Source organism: Spinacia oleracea, chromosome 6 (genome assembly GCF_020520425.1).
Source record: "Spinacia oleracea cultivar Varoflay chromosome 6, BTI_SOV_V1, whole genome shotgun sequence".
NCBI lineage: Eukaryota > Viridiplantae > Streptophyta > Magnoliopsida > Caryophyllales > Amaranthaceae > Spinacia > Spinacia oleracea.
In genome coordinates this window covers 145,994,438-146,011,284 of record NC_079492.1, presented here as the reverse complement: position 1 = coordinate 146,011,284, position 16,847 = coordinate 145,994,438, and the positions used below count along the sequence as shown (strand labels likewise).

The following is a 16,847-nucleotide window of genomic DNA, read 5'->3' as shown; positions in this document are numbered from 1 at the left end:
ATAAGAGAGTAAGAGACGCACCAATATGAGTATTGCTTTAAAAGATCTGGTTCAGTGGTTCACCTAGCCCGAGGATGTTAACGAGTTGAATTTAAACAAAGCTTAGTCGAGCTCAACTACACCTCGAAGTTTGCCGAGCTCGAAAAACTAAGTTCAGCTCAAATTTGAAACTAAATAGAACGAGTACGGCCCAAATCAAGCTTAACTACAAATGTTAATAGTTGTTTTTTATGAAATTAATTGGATTAGCGACGAAGGCCGTATAATTAAAGGCAACAACTCAATATCATTTTGATATAAATCAAATATAAACAAAATTACATTTGAGAAAACTAATAGTAAAATTACTACGCAATTCAAAATGTTGGGGTTTGGCGATGTATTAGTGATGAAGTGGTGGTTAAGATTATGAATTACATTCAAGAGCCTGCAAGTCAAGGTAATAACTAATACTAAAATATGCAGAGCATGAAATGACAACTAATGCACGACTCGAGATTTGGGGTTGAACACAACTACAATACTCAGGTTCAAGTCGAGCACCTGAACCACTCAAGTTGAGAATTGACCGAGCAAAGCATCAAAAAGTTTATGAATAAGTATGAATTGCTAACATCCCTATTCGGGCCTACGTGACTAAAGATGGTTATCCGTAAGATTAGGTTGTGCTCTCTTCACCTTATTCGTATTGCTTATCAGATAATACCAGAAACATCACTTCATATCAAATCAGATCAGGAAAAAAAAAAAAAAAACACCCACATAAAATATTCAGATCATAAAAAAAACAAAACATAAACTAGAAATATAAAATCAAAACAGCTGAGGAGAACAAAATCTTATTCTTAAACAATCAACAAATTTGGAATTAGTTGATCCCGTTGACAAACACATAATTCGTATTCAACAAATTCAAACTCCTGAATAAAGATGGTTGTGGACTTGTGGGTCGGGCTTCGTGTCGAGCTCACGGGCCGGGCCCAATCTAGGCACGCGGTGTATCGTGCCGGGCCGAAAAGTTCAAAACAAGGCCCAGGCCCGACACAAGCCCACGAGCTTTCGTGCCGGGCCGGACGGTCGTGCCTAAGGCTAATTTTACAAAATTTTGCGTGCTTTGTCGTGCCTAGTCGAGTCGTGTTGTGCCTTATCGTGCTTTTTTCAAAAAATTAAAGCCCAAGCCCAGCCCACAACATCGCGCCCGCGCCGGCCTTTTTCTTGCTCGGGCCAGGCTTTTTCGTGCCGGATCGGGCTCTGGGTCGGCCCGACCCACATCCAACTTTACTCCTGAATGGCTTACTGTTCACACAATCACACACGGCTTCACTGCTTTACTCGCCACGTATGCTTCCAAGTTTCTAACATAACGCGCCATTTGCTTATATTCTACCCTCATTTAAAATTCATTCCCCAGAATAAAAATCACAACCACCTGTACCACTGTACCACCACCACCCCTTTCAAAATCCTTCCCTTTTCTGTGCCCTAAAACCCTCCCTGAATCCCTCTCTCCCACTCTCTCTCTCTCCAATTTTTCAGAACCCGCCATTTTCATCTCTTCTCACCTTCTCTCTCCTCAATGACGCCACATTCCTACTCCCTCGATTCCCAATCCAAATCCTCCGACCTCGCCGCTAAATTCTTCACCGCTAATTCTCCGGCGCAAATCGCCGCCGTTGTCACCGCCGTTGAATCTCACCTCTCCGCTCACTCGCCCGACCAAAACCGCCATTTCTTCTCACTCGCTTTCCCTGCTTTCCTCTGCAAGTTCTTCGGGTTCGATGTTTCTTCGCCTTCTCCGCAGAAACTGCCTTCCGGAGCTGCTGGTTGGATCGATACGGTGTCGTTTTCTAATGACTCTGACCTCGCTGGTAAACTCTTCAATCTTCTCTCTCCTCATGGAACCCTAGTGAATTCAATTATGGCTGTTGATCGGTTATCTCTTGTGAAATTTGTGTTTCCTGTTGAGAGGTTGCCTGAGTGGGTTAGGTTTTTGCTCTCTAGTGAGAAAGACTGTCGAATTTTATCTGATTTTTGTCCGTTGTTTAAGGGGAGGATTAAGGAAGATGAAATCAAAGGGAATTTTCAGGTTCATTTGAATATTTTTGAGTACTTTATGTTTTGGTTTGCTTATTATCCTGTTTGTAGAGGTAAATGTGAAAATTCTGGAAATGTTTCGGTTAGGAATAGTAGGAAATCTAAGCTGGAAAATTGGGCTTCGTCCATTCCAGTGATTTCGAGTGGTAATAAACGCACGTCAGAGCAGAAAATTGATTGTAATTTGTACCTGAAGCTTTTGTATGCTTATCTACGTGATTTTGTCCCCATGGATGACTTGAATGCACATCAGCCTTACCGTAGCTCGCTTCTCCATTACTCGCCGAGCTATGATGATTCTGTTGTACTGCGTGCTGAGTTCTTGGTTGAGACCTTGGTGCACTATTGGTTGGTGGATAGTGACTTCTCGCCATTGGCAGTGAATGTGTGTAAATCATTTGGTTTGTTGTTTCCATTTCGGTCAGTATTGGGTGAGACACCCCCGGCTTCAGGATTGGGTGAGGTGGTGAAGTTGTTGGTGAAATACTTGAATTTGAGCTCCGTAGTCGTAACAGATGGGACTAAGCAAGTTGAGTATGGTGTAAGTCCAATGAGCAAGAAGTTGGGATCCAGTGATTTTGTGAAAACTAGGGAGGTTCCTTATGTTTTATCCAGCTTGCCATCTGGTGGCTCTTGGAACTCCTATATCCAAAGGCCGTTGTATAGATTTATTCTAAGGACATTTTTGTATTGTCCAATGGGGTCTTCTATGAAGAATATTTCTGAGGTTTTTTCAGTCTGGATTAATTATATTGAACCATGGAGGCTTAGCAAGGAAGAATTCTCAGAGCTTGATGGAATGGATGACGCTTCTAAGAAAAGGCCAGACAGAGATAGTGATGACTCCAATCAGCTGCAGTATTCAATGAATTGGCAAGGCTATGTGCTGTCGAATTATCTGTTCTACACATCATTGGTCATGCATTTTATTGGTTTTGCGCACAAGTTTCTTCATACCGATGCTGAAGGGATTGTCCAGATGACATCAAGGGTATGTTTCTTGCATATCTGCTTCTTTTATTACTTTCACTTCTCTATATGTTAACTAACAACAAAGAGAACTACTTTTGTTATCAATGTCATAAACAGAAGCATCTACAAGATTATGGTTATGTGGGTACATAATGCATTGAATATTGAAATGAATTTAGTCCTATGCTCCATTTTCATCTGTTGCTTTAAGTTTTTTCTGAATCTGGAGGTAGTTATTGCTATTTAACATTAGCATAGATGGGTGGGGTAGACATCTAGTGTCTCTCAGTTCTCTATCATTTGTATATAGGCATCAAGAAAATATGCTGTATTTTCTTGAGTGATTGGGTATTACCATGTTTAGTTTTTTACAGTCTTTCCATGTTGCATATTTTTGCCACAAGTATGAAATTCTTAAATGGACTTGGTCCACACTAAATTTATTGTGGACCACGCCTAAAAATAAAGTCAATAACTTATTCCTAATTTATTTTGGATTTTATTAGGATTATTATGAATTTTTTTTATCAAAGTACTGTCGTTGATACACGTTGTGGTTGAATAATGTGATTTAAGTCACAATTCGCTTTTAAAAACATTGGGTTACTATGCTTCAAAAAATGGTTACTATGTCTAAGAATTATGGTGTTTAATTTATTATAGTTACTATATGAACAATAAAGGTCACCATGAGTGTAAAAAATGTGCTAGAGAAAACTATTGATTTTGGGTCCACACTTATATTATTGTGGATCAGGTCCACGCAAGAATAATCCCAAGTATGATGCTTCAAGTCACTGTGAAGTGTTCAACATTAATAATGAAATTTATCACCTACCTAAGTTATTGGATAACATATTTGGTGGAAGTAGTTATCCCCATTGACATTCATTTTAGCTGTAGTGGCTAAAGAAAGAAGAGTAAAGAGTTACCTTGTTGGAATATTGATGTGCTATCAAAATCTAAATCCACAATGTGGTTATGGAAGGTAGTGATGCTTTCTCGTAAAGCAATCCTTGTCTGCCAGCTTGGTGTGTCAGTCCTTTGTGTTATGAAGTACTCCGTATATTATTGGTTCGATTCCACGAATAAGTTACACATATTGTTAGTGCTGGAAAGTGCTCATTCAAAGCTTATAAAAATCTAGTTGTCACGGGATTTGCTATGCATATTTATGAATTGCAATGGCCATATGCTATATGATTTCGGGTTGAAGGAGTAATTATTTTATTTTCTTTGTTTCAACATCTAAGGTAGGAGTCGTTTTAGGTACTGATACATCACATTTATGCATTCTGCTGCTATTGAGGACTAGCTGATCCTTCAAGGTAGCATCGCTTTAAAATTACTATTTTTTCATGCTTATGCTTTAACCTTTGTTTGATCACCTTCGATTCTTGGAATTGAAATAGTTGTCTAGTTGTGATTATATTTGATGACTAACTCGACAACTCGTGTAACGGTCTGTTTAAGTTTTACCCCGTGCGTTCATGTTACATGGTTGTGATACTTGTGAATATTAGAGAATTATCTTGATTGAGATCATTTTACAATATTTGAGCTTTTACTTTATTAGTGGAGAAATGGATTTCTGACAAGTGCTCAGAAAAGAGTTGCTAACCTTTAGGAGGTGCTCAGACAAGAGTTGCTAACCTTTAAGAGGGGGGTAACATTGAGAACTGCCTTACGTGGTTTGTTAGATGGAAATTTGGATCACTTGTTTAACATCTGTTCAGGCCTAGTTCCTTTCATGGCATGTTAAAGACCCGCTAAACACGAATGGTGTCACACATTAAACCGTTAAACACCTTGCAGCTGATGTAGCTGTCACGTTGTGTTCTTTATCTCACCGTAGATCTGTTTGGTTATCTTAGTCATATCACTTGATTTTGCTGTTGATATGACATGTCAAGTGAATTTTCTTGATTAAGAGTGTTATTCGGAGCTTTGATATTTGAAAAGCATACTTTAGGTCAATGTGCAATAAAGCACTAGCCGCACTACCCTCCAGCAAACTTAAGTGCAGCAAGGACAATGGATGTACGTGAGGCTCATCCAAGGCAAATGAGGCACTCTCAAGACGCATGAGGCACTCTCAAGACGCATGAGATACAACCATTCCTTTTGTCTCCTAGTTCACTGGTCTCTCTGCAGTCTGCCTCCTCTATTTCTCTCGCTTCTCCTTCAGAAATCACCCGCCTTTAATTTTTTTTTTTTAAAATTGAATGCAGTATTTTGCAAAAAACGAGGTGAATATATTATTAAGGTTTTTTCCAACAAGTGTAGCTCATGTGCCCAATGCAACTGCCTACGCGTTGGCATCAGAAACCCTTTGTGGCTTTGAACGCCTCATGCTGTTCTAAAACCAAGTTCTGAGCTACTTCTCATCAATAAATATAAAACAACAGACAAATAAGTCATATAAAACAGCTTTGGGGAATTACATTGTCTTGGTGAACTAGAACTGCAAGTGTAGATTGCTGGTATCATGTTGCATAGCATTAGATGCTTATGTCTGTTAATTAGACTCTTTATTCCTCTCGAATATGTATATATGCAGCTAGGCACTTCAACACCTCATTTTGTGACAAAATTATGGAAAATTTCATTAAATAGCTGAGTCGGACACTTACTTGTTTCCAACATGAGTGCCCAAGTCCAAGTAACATTTATGTCAAATCGTGGGTGTGATTGTAGTATTGACTACAAGAATGAAAAATCAAGCTCTTTTGCAGCAATGGAGAAGGTTTAGTGACTATCATTGGTGTTTTCTCATAAATTTTTTATATCTTTCAATTGAATAGCAAAAAACCGAGGGAGGGTGCAATGGACTTGCGTTCCCTGCCTCAACAAAGTGATACGTATACAACACCAATAAATAGAGAAAGAGAGAAGTTTTTGATTAATAACACTGAATAGTGCAAACTGAATACAACCAGTAGCTTGAGGCCACTAATCTCCAAGTTGGTAACTTGAGGTTACAAATCACCAAAAGCTAATACAAATTACTCAATGCCCTCTCTCTCTTCCTCTCTACTACTTATATGCTAGAGTTGCTGCTAGTACGCTTCATTAATTGCCTATGCTGCTCCCTTTTGTTCTCTAGTTGTTTGTGGCAACGGTTCTTTTCCACCAACCTGTTACTTCTGCTCACTGACTGCTGCTGTTTGCTTCTGTTCCTGCCTCTTGCTGTAAAACAAGGGAACACGTGGCAGGTTAGGTAGGTTCATTACAGAGGGGCACATGTTATGTAACAGAAAACCTTTGCCAAGCTGAAATATTTTGCATATTCATTGATCTTTAATAGTTTGTGTCGATGATTAAGCTGAGCAATCACCTGGAAACTGATATAGATTTGTGAAAGCCCTAAAAGTTGCGGAGCTTAGACCTTTGCATTTGAAGATTTTTTTCCAATTGGTCAGTGTCTACTTAGTCAGTTACACTTTATTGGTTTTTCCAAGTGCACTTGAATAAGTTTTATTGACCGTTATTTATGATCCACTACTTTCATCTTTATAGATCTTTTATGAAGGTACGTAGGTAACTGTAGAAATTTCTGCCTCAGTGTCACCAAAATAATGTACTCGATAGATTCATCAGATTCTTTAGTTGATTTCATAGAGCCTGCTTGACTAGTCCTTCACAGCTTCCTTCTTAAAGACCATGGCCCTCCCGACCAACAGTTTGAGACAATCCGGCCTAGGTTATCGGGCTAGACACTTTGAGAGAGGGGGAAATAGTAAAGGGAACCCTCCCTCAAAGCGCCCATAGTGGGGATTGAACCCCAACCTTTTGGTTGAAAGGTGCAATCCTTTCCACTAGACCAAGACATTGGTATGCCAGCTATGCCCTATATGTTATTGTCGACAAGCGCTCTTAAGCGTAAGTTGATTTTTCTAACAATTGTGTCGCGTGGTGATTTTAGTAATGAACTGTACTCATCAACACTTAAGAGAATCATTAATCATGATAGAAAAATTACTAATGTCAGCAAAGTTTGTCTGTCCGTTATAACTTATAATAGGCAACATCGTATTTGAAATTGTTGTTTTAGGTGTTTAATGATAGTCTCTTGAGGGGGGAAATGACATTAGAGATACATGGTGTACCGAACTACTGAGGACACTTCCAATTTTTTTGATCTGACATTCAGAGTTCATAGATGTAGTTGTTGGACCTATATGACTTATTTGCTGCCAGCTTGCACTGGCTTCCATTGATGCTTGGGCTATGGAGTGTAAAAGCTGTTTGAATAATGTCATGCAAATAGCCTTTTTTGTTTGTTGAAATATCATAGCTATGGACAAGTTTTGAACATAAAATGGGCTATTTTGATGGCTATTAAGATGGTACCCCCATTTGTATCTCAAACGCCTTTGAAAGGGGAGAAGGGTTAGAACCCATGGGGATGGATAGAGGTGACTGGCTGTGTAAATGTCGCATGACTTAATGATGTAGTGGCTACTGCAGCAAATCCTGTCCTTTGGTTCACTTCTCCCTCCTTCCAGAAAAAGGACTAAACTATGTTTTTCTGCTGTGAACTTCTAATATCTGGTATAAATGCAGATAGTGATAGTATCAGCTAAATTAACCTCATCATAACTGTCTAGTCCTGCATTAGTATTGTTGTGAACTTTCTGGAAAGCTATCTGATGATTATGTGTTAATTTCAACAGGTGATTGACATATTAATGTCTTCAAGAGAGCTATTCGAGCTCATAAAGAATGTCGATGCTACTTTCCACTCAAAGACTGCTGGATCTGGCAAATCAGCAGCTAATAACCTGAACAAATTTATTCCACAGATCCGTGAGCAACTTCAGGTAAAATTATCTTCCATTTAATGGGGAATGTTTTTCTTTGTTTGTTTTTCTTTCTCGTCTTTTATTCTGCTTATAACTACCTTTGATATCCATTATCTGTTTCATTGGAAGAGGAATTTAAGATGTATGCTTTATTTTTACTCTTAATATCCAGGATCCATCTAAACCCTGTATATTAGATTTTCTGCATGGATATTTTATATTCTATCATTGACTCCAAGTCATCTGTAAAACATGCAGGATTGGGAGGATGGCTTAAGTGAGACTGATGCTGATGGTTCCTTCTTACACGAGAATTGGAACAAAGACCTTAGACTCTTCAATGATAGTGAGGATGGTGGCTCTCAACTGCTTCAGGTATCCTTCTCTCCATTTCTTCACTATCTTGCTCTGTAGGCTCTTCCGAAACAAGTTCATAATAGTGAAAGTGGAGAAGTCTTGGACTCTTGGTTGTGGTTGTTATTAGGGTTTGATCCTAATTTTGTAATTTTTACACATTCTAGCATCTGTTAAACGCTGTTTTCTGATTATTTTCAGCTGTTCATATTGCGTGCGGAGACAGAGCTTCAAGCAATATCCGGTGATAACCTTGCGAACAACCTCCAGTGTTTGCACTCTTTGAAGTCAAAGTTACACTGTTTATTCGGTGACCATGCTGTGAAGCAGTCCCCTATATCTACGAGAACAGAACAACGTCAACACTCACGTGATGAGCTATTCATGCCCAGGAGGCTGCGTAATGGTTCAGTTGTCAACGATAACTACAAGGGTGATTGGTTGAGGCGACCCATATCAGATGATGAGATTGCTTGGCTTGCAAAGCTTCTGATCCATTTATCCTGTTGGCTTAATCAATCTTTGGGGCTATATCATGGAGGACTTGATGGTAATTGTCCTTATGTGGAGGTACCAAATGACAGAGTAACTGAGTACGGTATGTCTGATTTCTTGAAAGTTGTGATGTGTTCAATAGTGTCGTGGTTTTCAGCAGTGCGTTTGTCAATATCAAGGTTGATGATAAGATATGGACTGAAAGTAAACTTGAGGATTTTTGCCTCGAAGAAGTTTGTATCGGTGGTGATTGTGTTTGCCCTGTTCAGCATGCTGAGGAGAGCTTTTAGGTCAATTTGGTAGAATGTAGGTAACTCGAAGTATTAAGGAAGAGTTTGTCTATAGCAAGATTTTGCGGCTTTTGAACTTGCTCTGTTTACTGTAAATACGACTTGCACACAGGTAGATTTGGTGAATGATACGAAGTATTAGTTTTCTATCGGCCAACTATGATGGAACTTGTTCTGACTGATGATGTCCAAACAGGACAAAATGAGGACAAGAAGGGTTTTGGACTGCAGTTTGCAAGGCTTGAAGTTTTGGTCAGTTTTGGTCATCTGTTACTATAAATGATTCCCTGCAAATTGCAAAACCAGTTTTCTTAGTAGTAGAAGTGGATTTCAGAGCAGGACTGATTCTAGCCACCAAGGACTGGTGGCTGGATGTTGGAAAACCCGAGTTCTGTTGTTTCCGAGGAGGAAAATAGGCGTTGTTGAAATGTTGTTCGTGTGTGTCATTGTACTAGGGTTGTTTCGTAAGAAAATATCTTTCCGTTACGTTTTTGGTCAATTAAACATGCTCTACACTTCTCATAGAGGAACAATGTACTACAGATAATGATTTCAATTTATCTTACTCATACGCTGTCACTAATCTTCATGGGAATGACAGCTGCTTCTTTTTGACAGCTAAACCTTATTTCTTCCTGGTATTCTAGTGAAGATTATATGGTGTTCAATTCTGGTATTCTGATGATTTTTTTATATAGTGGTTAATTCTGTTTTGTGCTTGAGGAAAATTTTGAATGCATTAAATTATTGGTTTCATTGAGCAGGGATGTATTCATGTATTGTAATACTAATATCTTACATAGTTAGGTCTGTTTTTTTTTAATAATGATGTGACATTTAAATTCGGAGAAAGAACTTAACTGTATGCACACATCCCATACCATGTATTCAGAGTGAAAACTTAAAATCTTTGGTTGAGGTGAAGGGTGAAAACTCTGTATTCAGAGTCTACGCTTGGCAGGCAGCATCCTCAACCTGAAATATATGAGAAATGATGCTATCTGTGTCGTTAATGGTCGCCTCCATATATTATTGCAGAAACCACAAGCTGCAGAAAATAACGAGAGGGCGCTGTGGCAGGAAAATGATTATTTTATTATTTATTATCTATTTATTTTATGAAAATGACGATCAAAATAGGTTGTTACTGGTTAAGTACCCATTGTTTACTATTCCGTATATGTGTAGTGAATGATCACAAAGACTACAATAGCAGCTAATTTGTGTTCAAGTGCTTAATTTCAACTTTGTATGTTCTGAAATCTAAACTGAAATTTGGTGTAACTACTAGTTAGCTAAAGTGCTCAAGTCAAATAAACAAGTTAACCGCTTAGTATGTTGGTCAATTATGTCCATAGTTGACAAATAAAGTGCATAAATGTTGGTCAACTATGTACATAGTTGACAAATAAAAAAGTGCAAAATATTGCCAATAAACTACGGAGTATATCACATCTTTTCTGTGACCAACAAACGTTTGAAGGAATTCTTAAGTGTCAAAAGTACTAACTCACTTTCCCCCCTCTCTGTAGAGTGTCCATTATACACCCGGGTGTATCTGAAATAACCTATCTAATATGTGCTCATTTACTCATTTAGAAAGCCTTATTTGACCCTTATTTGTGCATCGAGCTCTCTAAATGAGCAAAACATAGTCTTTAGTTTACCAAACGCCAACTACATTTAGCTATATAACAAAAATCGCATCGAATCCTTTTCTATTAATGAAATAGATCATGTAGCAACAAGTAAGTTCTTGGTTGATATTGTGTTTCATATTTGATATTAATGAGGTCATGATATATAATTAAAGGAGTCCAACGATCAGAAAGGTAGTTGGGATGGTTATTAATTTGTCTACAATCCTAAAAAAACCACAATTAAAGTTCTTAACCTAACCCTAAACAACACATAAGAACCTACAAAACACTCCTTTTAGGCTCTCTAACTTAACCAACTAAACACCTCATTTCCCAACATCCCCCCCCCCCCCCCCCCCCCCCCTCTCTCTGTCTCTCCCTCTCTCATACACACACACGCATTCACTCAAGTCCTAGGCAGCAAAGGATCGAAGATCACAAGAAATGCAACTAAAGAAGAGCATTTCTTGACCCCTTATAAGTGTTGTAGATACTGAATGCATTTGTATTCAGTAAGATGTTGAATTTTCAAACCTTGACCCCTTATAATTTTTTGGCCAAGATTCGCCACTGCTTGAAACGGTATGAAATTGGTGATATGTCTTGTTTCTTATTTCCTTTTACCGCTCCATTCTTCTAAACAAAGACCTTTAACGACGTGCACGAAAATTGTACTCAATGGAAAATTTGCCACATGTATAAAGGCAAGAGATAGGTTGTTGTAAGTTTTTACTATAAATTGTTATTTTAGAAAATGACTAATTGAAGCTGTCATTTTGTTGTAAGGTGGTCATTGATAGCAGGAAGACTTCCAGAAAGAACAGATAATGAGATAAAAAAAACTACTAGAATTCTCATTTGAGCAGAAAGCTAAATCAGGAAACAAGAAAGACAGAGCTTTCAGTACCTCTATTACTGCTATTACAACATCAATAACATCTTTAAGCGCGGAGATTAATTCGAGAAAAGACTGTTAAAGATGGCGACAGTGAGATTAATGTTAAAGATGGTGACAGTAAAAATAATATTGATATGAAGAACTTGTTTGATAGCTCTGCTGAAGAAACCTGTGGCTTGGATTGGGTTGATAAATTTCTTAAAACAGATGAACAATTGTAATCAAATCTCGTCTGCATCACGTCAGTTTCTAGTTTCCTGTGCGAACAAAAACATTGCAAGAAAAAGGGTACAGAGAAGTAGGCTAAACAATGTTACAGTATGTTTTTTCTGTAATTTCATTCCATGGAGAATTTTACAGCATATGGTACATTCTTTACTGTACAGTAATAAATAATAACATCTGTAATTTCCTTTTCCGTATATTTCCTAACAAATCCACCTATAACCTATATGCAACATATGGAAGGCACTTAAGAAATTAACTGCGCTCGTTCAATATATTACATCAATAAGTGTTTAACTATTGTATACTGTCCTATCAAAAAAAAAAAAAAAACTACTGTGTACTGAAAGGTGTTCTGAAGTCTGAACTCCTTTTGTTCAGTGTAAGGAAATGAATGAACAAATATGGCACTGCTTTGATGTATGCAGTTTAAGCAATGAAAAATAAACCTTTTTCCTGCGTAGTTGGTTTCCATATACTATGATACAGTATAATCCTGTTCGAAAGACTTGTTTGTCACGTATCTGTTGGGTATTCCTGCATCTCAAATGATAAAACAAGATATCATCTGTCAAAATCTTCATGCATGAATCATCATAAAACTTCAAGCTATGTCAAATATTAGAAAACAATAGGTCCATAGAAGTTCAAGACCACATTGATGAGTTACCGGCAATTTCAAGTAGCAGGTTCAGTCTGAATTGCATAGAAGTTATCTTCCCTTTTCTGTGGATGTAAACTTTCAACTATGTTGAAGCAAAATGCCATTGCAGCAGCATAAAGATGAGCAGTGAAGTTGCAATATTTACAATTTTTGCACCCACTTTCTCTGAAAAGGAACACATTCTTCGCCCAATGTATAACAGCAAATGTTTCATGGCATAACTGAATCAGCAAAACACACATAATCTTCTGCTAATCAGGAATTTGAATCTGGTTTAGTCTGCTAAGCCATATTGAATGCAAGATCACATGGAACAAATCATACTTAACCGGCCTCAAATTCCAAAGGAAATGTCTCTGAAGCATTTTCAAGTTCTGAAGCATTTTCAAATACCGATTCAGTGGAATTCCCTCGAGAATTTCCTTTAACTTGGCAATATCCTTTTCAGCCACTATCACAGAAAAGGCGCTCCAATCAAGAACATCATCAAACGGAGGAACAAAATTATCAGCTATAATTACCGGAACACATTCATAGTATATAGCCTCGACTATCCTTGGACTGTTAACTTCATAACCCATTGGACAAATGCAGAACTTGCTAGATTTCATGTGTTGAATATATGACATTTTCTTAGACACACTACGAGGTAAAGGTCCGTAAATCCGCATAGACTCATCTTTGTTATGCCAATGCTTGAGAAGTAAAGGACGAACTCTTCCATGCATGTTTCCAGCGAAGAAAGCTAGGATTGGGCGTTGTGATACTCTCATCCCACCACCAATGTTTCGAAGAGGTCTCCTTGGCATTCTTATGGTGGTTTCGGGGAGGGATACATCTTTTCCGAACTTGAAAATTCCTTCAGATAAATCAGCATTACAAACTGCTTTTATTGAGTTCTTCACTAACTCCTCATGCGCCTTTAATGTGTAAGGTCCCTGAAAATACATCAATTTTGTGTAAGTACAGGGTTAAGTGTAATCCAAGGCGGAAAAAAGGTTAGAAAACAAAATTGAAGGAAGCCAGGTAAAAAAAAGTGATTTGGCTATACAGTTGCTGTTTGATTAAAGATGAACTGATACTGCTTACATCCTCACACTACAAAATAATCACTTTATAGAGATGAAGAATTTCGTCTCTAATTTGTTCATATCCGTCTCAAAATGATGATTAGAGACGGATTTGAGACGGAGATAGGGCGTCCCTATAGAGGTTGACTCAAAATCTTTGAGAAGGACTTTTGGCTTATACATTACAAATTTGAGACGGGTTTTTTTGAGTTCCATATATAATTCAATCTCAAATTTTGTTTAGAGAATTTTTTTTAGTGATCCGTCTCAAATTGAGATGCTTATCGTATCTGTCTCAAAATCCGTTTCTAATAAAAACATAATTTTGTAGTGTCATTAGTTAGTTGTTTTTAGAGGAAAAACCTCACAAGGGCTTGCCTACACAGAAAAACTAAGGTAAACTGACACTTCTGATTACAATTTGGTACGAAATGTACGAATTCTAACTAAGAGAGACTAAATTGGTACAGCAGAGCTGTAAAAATTGAAACATATGGAGTAGAAAATAGTTATAAAATTTTAGCCAAGTTCCTTGAAAATGACCCCAGATCAAATGTGGCAGAAAAAGTAAAGTAATTTTCATGAAGTATAAGAACTCAAGGTAGTAAATGACTAAATGAGATAGATAGATAGATACCCAATCATGACAAGCCACTAGAAAGTGATCTGCTCCATGAGTGCGGTTCCAGAAAGGATACTTTGCAGACAGCATGTTCACATAGTCTCTTATGAAAAGAGAAAGTGGGGCCAGATTATGTGATCCTTGTACGTAAATCGCTTGCTGAAGTTGACGAGCACTATATGGCAGATAGAACAAGTGAGCCTTTTCTGGGTTTCTGGTAACAAACTGCCTGTTCCCTTCTAACAACTTCATAAACCATCCCTCAGACGCATAAATTCCGCTAAGATGTGGTTCATGAAATATTGGTGGGCTTCCATCCGGATAAACATATACTTTAAGTATGAGTTCCATCAGTTCATAACTCCTACAGTTGGATGTCAGAAAATTAGAGAGTAAAAGACTACTTCTTGACAATTTAGAATGCAGGGTGTAATATAGGAGAATCACATTCACTGCAAACACTTTTTCATCTGTCTAGATAGTACTATATAAACTCTGTAGGTCATAACCTAATTGTATTTTGTAATCTGTACCCATCAAGATCAATAAAATTTCCCTCTCCTCTGCATGTGGACGTAGCTAACATATTGCTAGTGAACCACGTTAAATCTCTGTGTTTTTTATTTGCGTTCTTAATTATCTTTCTTGCTTCCGTTACAACACTTAACATTTCCTTTTTCATAATGCATTCGATAAAATGAACGATAATGTCACTAGAATCCACCATATATCATCACTCAATAGTTCAATGATTCACATTTCTAAGGACACAAAGCTGGAACTTCACAAGTAATTCATTACAAAACGCAGACATGAGCATACCTTTTGAAGATAGAGACATTCTTAAAGATAGGTGCATACAGATCAGAATCATTGGCAACAAATGGAGCATTCTTCAACTCCTTTTTAGCATACAAAAGTGCTTCCTTAGGGGATAAGGACCATACATGTCTCTACCAAAGGCCAAAAAAAATAACTAAATCAAGTTATGTTAAAATCACATTCTTTGTGTACGAAAACTTTAAGGTGATATTAGAAATCCGAAGATACCTCCAAGGGTGTCGGTGGAGTTCGAGGAGGAGGAGGTGGTGGTATTGGAACTTGAAAATCATCTTCCCGCTTTCTCCTCCTTTTTCTTCTCCTTTGTACACTGTGTACTCTCTTTGTTAGACCACTCGACGAATTCAATGGAACAGGAACCGATATTTGGCGCAACGGCCAATGTTTTCCATGTGTTAAGGTTAATTGCAATGAACTACTCAAATCCTTAGCAGTTGAAACTCTGATTAATGGAGATTGAAGCCATAGTGGGAATGGAAGGAGACTAATTTGAAGAACAATACCCAGTATTGTTACAATGGCTAATATAACAAACAGTTTTCTCCAATCGATTTTGTACACTAATAACACGATTAGCCGTTTTAGTAATTTGTTCATCTCATCTCCAACTGTTTCACTTCTTAGAACCTCCCCTGCCATGATGAAAAATTCAAATGATCTAATAAGAACCTAATGGTTAAACTTTACATTTGATACCACCAACCAAATGGGCCGTTAAATGGTTAATACATACAACTATACAAGTATATATGTAAGTTTTCATAACACTAGAAATTCTATAGATGTCCATATGCAACTCTTTGAGTAACTTATACAACTATATACTTATATCAATGTTACTTGGACTCTTCATTTTGCCTCAACTACCCGTGTCGGATCCTCTGACACTTGGACATGAGTATGGACACTGGACAATCCAATTTGGACCAATATCATGACTTTTTTCGTAAATAACTGAGTCGGACACTTAGACATGTACTCGTGTCTGACATGGGTAAACGAGTCCGAATAATATAGCTTATACTCCCTTTTGTACGAAATGAATGGTAATGTTAATAATGTAATTTAAACTGATAATGTGACAACTAAATCCGATTAGAGGTATTATGATCATTGCTATCATACTTTGTCCTAATAATCATCATTCAAGGTCAAATGCCAATAATATATTTTAAGTTTACATCATACTTAATCCTCTTTCTTTCCAACTAACCCACTAGAAACACTAAACCTACACTCAACTTAGGAAAAAGTAATTGCTCCACTAATTCAAAATTGAAAAGAAACCTAAAAAAACTCATGCGGGTTCTTTAATTTTGCATGCTTAATAAATAACAAACAAATCAATAAGCGCAATTTTATGCAGAAATTTGAATTTATACAACCTATTAGAAAAAACCCAGAAGAATATATTAATCGTTCCCTTCATCCTAACCCAAAATTAGGAATAAAACAAAAATTATTCAACTAATTAACCAGAAATTAACAATTACTTTAAAAAAAATTGAAACAAATTAACAAAAATAATAAATAATTCCCTAAATCAATAAACGAAAAATCAAGGAACTTACCGGAGAAGAAAAGGGTAATCAGAACAGAGAAAGCATCCAACAGACGAACAATAGAGAAGCTGCGAAATATAAAATAAAAATGGAAAAAATAATCGAAAAAAGGAAATTATGTAATTTTGAGGAAATTCGTCCAAAAAATGATGAAAGGAGAAAAGAAATGGAGAAAGTCAACACGGGGAAATTTCAGGAGGGAAGAAAGCGAGAATCCGCGGTTAACGGCTCTCCTTTATATACTTGTGCGATTTTTTTTTTTCTTTTTTTTTTTTTTTTTTTTTTTTTTTGTTCTTAACAACCTTTTAACTTGTCT

General features: G+C 37.2%; 2 protein-coding genes and 1 long non-coding RNA gene across 5 annotated transcripts; 2 read left to right on the top strand and 1 right to left on the bottom strand.

Moving 5' to 3' along the window:
- Nucleotides 1-1,400: 1,400 nt before the first annotated feature.
- On the top strand, nucleotides 1,401-9,678 carry LOC110795673 (uncharacterized). The gene is made up of 4 exons (XM_022000693.2): nucleotides 1,401-3,085; nucleotides 7,743-7,889; nucleotides 8,130-8,246; nucleotides 8,427-9,678. Exons 1-4 carry the CDS (start codon nucleotides 1,577-1,579, stop codon nucleotides 9,021-9,023), a joined length of 2,370 nt encoding a protein of 789 aa, XP_021856385.2. The 5' UTR covers nucleotides 1,401-1,576; the 3' UTR covers nucleotides 9,024-9,678.
- A 1,346-nt stretch (nucleotides 9,679-11,024) lies between these two features.
- LOC130463843 (uncharacterized) lies at nucleotides 11,025-11,966 on the top strand. Its single transcript, XR_008924014.1, has 2 exons — nucleotides 11,025-11,232; nucleotides 11,437-11,966. It is a non-coding gene; the product is annotated as an uncharacterized lncRNA (long non-coding RNA).
- Nucleotides 11,967-12,065: 99 nt separating this feature from the next.
- Nucleotides 12,066-16,814, bottom strand: LOC110795684 (probable glycosyltransferase At5g03795). Of its 3 annotated transcripts, none has more exons than XR_002535385.2 (6): nucleotides 16,541-16,814; nucleotides 15,180-15,601; nucleotides 14,952-15,082; nucleotides 14,145-14,493; nucleotides 12,444-13,375; nucleotides 12,066-12,316 (listed from the first exon to the last, which is right to left on the bottom strand). XR_002535385.2 is itself a non-coding variant. In XM_022000700.2 (5 exons), the coding sequence occupies exons 2-5, from the start codon at nucleotides 15,564-15,566 to the stop codon at nucleotides 12,689-12,691; spliced, it is 1,554 nt and encodes a 517-aa protein (XP_021856392.2). In that variant the 5' UTR covers nucleotides 15,567-15,601; nucleotides 16,541-16,814; the 3' UTR covers nucleotides 12,066-12,688. The 3 variants fall into 3 exon arrangements, 1 of the variants encoding a protein (XP_021856392.2); XR_002535384.2 differs by having other exon boundaries at nucleotides 12,066-12,310; XM_022000700.2 differs by having other exon boundaries at nucleotides 12,066-13,375.
- Nucleotides 16,815-16,847: the final 33 nt, after the last annotated feature.

Excerpts from the sequence above, each read along its gene's own strand:
- LOC110795673 (XM_022000693.2), top strand. The coding sequence starts at position 1,577 with ATGACGCCACATTCCTACTCCCTCGATTCCCAATCCAAATCCTCCGAC. Across the intron at positions 3,086-7,742 it reads TTGTCCAGATGACATCAAGG|GTGATTGACATATTAATGTC; the intron begins GTATGTTTCTTG and ends TAATTTCAACAG. Across the intron at positions 8,247-8,426 it reads GTGGCTCTCAACTGCTTCAG|CTGTTCATATTGCGTGCGGA; the intron begins GTATCCTTCTCT and ends GATTATTTTCAG.
- LOC110795684 (XM_022000700.2), bottom strand. The coding sequence starts at position 15,566 with ATGAACAAATTACTAAAACGGCTAATCGTGTTATTAGTGTACAAAATC. Across the intron at positions 15,083-15,179 it reads CTCCACCGACACCCTTGGAG|AGACATGTATGGTCCTTATC; the intron begins GTATCTTCGGAT and ends GGCCTTTGGTAG. Across the intron at positions 13,376-14,144 it reads TAGTGGCTTGTCATGATTGG|GGACCTTACACATTAAAGGC; the intron begins GTATCTATCTAT and ends ATGTATTTTCAG.